General features: G+C 29.4%; 1 protein-coding gene across 1 annotated transcript in view; it reads left to right on the top strand.

The window, feature by feature from the left end:
- The first annotated feature begins 251 nt into the window (after positions 1–251).
- LOC106688646 (apyrase) overlaps positions 252–2708 on the top strand; it is a 5140-nt gene continuing 2683 nt past the window's right edge. Inside the window, exons 1-3 of the mRNA XM_014433215.3 lie at positions 252–1127; positions 1219–1422; positions 1493–1650. Of these exons, the coding sequence (XP_014288701.1) occupies positions 488–1127; positions 1219–1422; positions 1493–1650 (1002 nt within the window). The 5' untranslated portion in view covers positions 252–487. The remainder of the gene's footprint in view (positions 1128–1218; positions 1423–1492; positions 1651–2708) is intronic.

Genomic DNA, 2708 nt, shown 5'->3' with positions numbered 1-2708 from the left:
GATAATTCACTCCTTCGAAATTTTGGTCCAGAAAATTAAGTTTATTTTGAGAATAACCTTATACCACTTCTCATACTTTCGGGGAATAGTTAACGATATCTTAATCGAATCGATAGTATTACTATGTTGTTTACCACAATGACGTGTTTCAAGACAACTCTTCTACGTAATCCAACGTAGGTCTTCTACGTTGGATTAACGGTTATGTTATGTTGTGTGTATAATAACTAATTTTATTTAGTTGTAATAATTAGTTTTATTCGAGGGGTTAACATATATGATGCGATAAATATTGCATTATTAGAACTAACCTTAGAGATTGCAAAGCCTAGTAAAGCTAAGTAATTTCAGTATGTGAAGGAAAAACATACCATTGATGAATAATTCACCTTGAGAAACATTACACCATGAAATTTATCACGAGTTTCGCGCAAGCGTGTTAATTCTTCAAGGTTTAAACATGTGTATTTTGAAAGATAACTAATTAATGCTCCTCAGTAAAGCAGAGGAAGGTGAGATGTTTATGCCGCTTAAAGATTGGAGAAAAGCGTTAAAAACGCCACCTTCCTACCGTGTTGGGAAAAATGCTCAGAAATGTCAAATCCAACTTTTAGGTATTGTTACTGGTATAAGTTTGTTATTACTCTTCTTTTTTTACTCAACAGAAGAAGAGTCTAGTATTATTTCAGATCACCAGTTTTCTAATGAATCTAGTAGTCTACATCAATCTCTAAGATATCCTTTAAACTATGACAATACTTATCCCTTAACTAAACCAATTCAGAACCAGGATACCATTCAATTTAAGATTGGTCTTGTTTCTGATATGGATCATTCATCTAAAAGTAAATTAGAGTCAAATACATGGATCAGTTATTACCTGCATGGCATGCTAGTGTGGAATCCAGCTGCAAAAACAGTAAGTGTTTCCTTTGACAAAAATAATTACAAAACACTAAAAACAAAATATAGTCATAATTCAAGAGGAATGGAACTGTCAGAACTGGTTACATTCAATGGGAAACTTCTTTCTTTTGATGATAGAACTGGTCTTGTATTTATTATCGAAGATGATAATGCTTACCCATGGTTATTGTTAACTGATGGTGATGGAAAGACAAATAAAGGTAAACAATATTTTTATTATAATAGTACAATGTAGATTTTTTAAAAATAATTTTCTATATAAATGATACAATATTAGTTTGTAATTCATAGGATTTAAAGCAGAATGGGCAACAGTTAAAAATGGTTACTTGTATGTTGGAAGCATGGGTAAAGAATGGACTTCTCCTCAAGGAGAGTTAATTAACTATAATCCAATGTGGGTGAAAAGAATTGGTACAAATGGCGAAGTTGTAAGTCTGAATTGGAAAGATAATTATATATCACTCAGGAGTGAACTTGAAGTTTATTTTCCAGGTATGTAACAATATTATTACTTGCATGTGCCATGCTATTGTTTCTGCACTAATTATGTATATGTTTTCAGGCTATATGCTGCATGAATCAGGAGTTTGGAGTGATATTCACAAAAAATGGTTTTTCCTGCCTCGTAGAATGTCACATGAAAGATATAATGAAGAAAAAGATGAAGAAATGGGAACTAATGTTTTATTGTCCTGTGACGAGGACTTTAAACATTTTGAGGTAGAAATTTAATTTAGTAATAATGATTATGTATTTTAAATTTTCGTTTGTTAATTGTTTCGTATAAATACCAAAATTTACAGTAATGAGGTTTTCATGGATTGAGTTTGATGATTAATTAGACTTATAATCATTTATTACTATTTCAAACGTCAGTTGTAATGTGTAATGAAAATAACTCTTTTGGTCTGTATCGTGTTTCTTGCAATAAGGTTTTTTGCTAAACTATTCACCTTGAATTAAATTATGTTTCATGAATTATTAAATTAGTAATATATATGTATACATAGTTGACCGTAAAAATTGATATATAAGAAGATGGTCAAGGTTGCAGTCAAAAGAGAAACAAAAATAGTTTACAACTATTTATTTTCCGACGTTTCTCCCCACTTTGCAGGACTTCATCAGGGCTAAAAAGATGCAAAATGATACAATGATAAGAATAAAAATACAATGATAAGAATAAAAACAAGTAACAATGGCAAGAGTAAAATTTCTTTATAAAAATACGTAAAATATACAGTTAAAAATACAGAAGTACATTACAGGAGATGCACATAAAACAAAAACAATACGGGGAAGGAAAAAAAAATATATATATATATAGAGAGAGAGATAAAATAAATGTCATGAAAGAATAATAAAAATAAAAACATAAAAAATAAATAATAAAAATGAATCATTTCACTTCATCAACTAACAGGGTTATGGCTAACAATAAATAAATATCTGCCAGAGCCAGATTCGAACCCATGTCCTTAAAGTAAGTAGCACAGTCCCCTTCTCTCTGTGCCATTCCATTCCCTCTGTCCAAAAACAAACAAACATTTATCGAAAAATGAAAAATAATAACAATCAATTATCTTTAAAAATAATCTCATCTCAAAACCATATTATAACTTGTTACAAAAATATGTTTTAAGCATTATTAATATAAGCTACACTAGAGGTTTAAAAGAATGAAATTGTTAAAAAATATAATTTTCTACTGTCATTTTTTTTATGGTTGATAATTATATTAAGTTTAAATAGTCCTACCATTGGTTAGGATATATATA

This window comes from Halyomorpha halys, unplaced genomic scaffold (assembly GCF_000696795.3).
Source record: "Halyomorpha halys isolate HHAL.00 unplaced genomic scaffold, Hhal_1.1 Scaffold1169.1, whole genome shotgun sequence".
NCBI classification, from domain to species: Eukaryota; Metazoa; Arthropoda; class Insecta; order Hemiptera; family Pentatomidae; genus Halyomorpha; species Halyomorpha halys.
The sequence above is the reverse complement of the archived record's forward strand: the minus strand, read 5'-3'. Positions and strand labels throughout refer to the sequence as shown.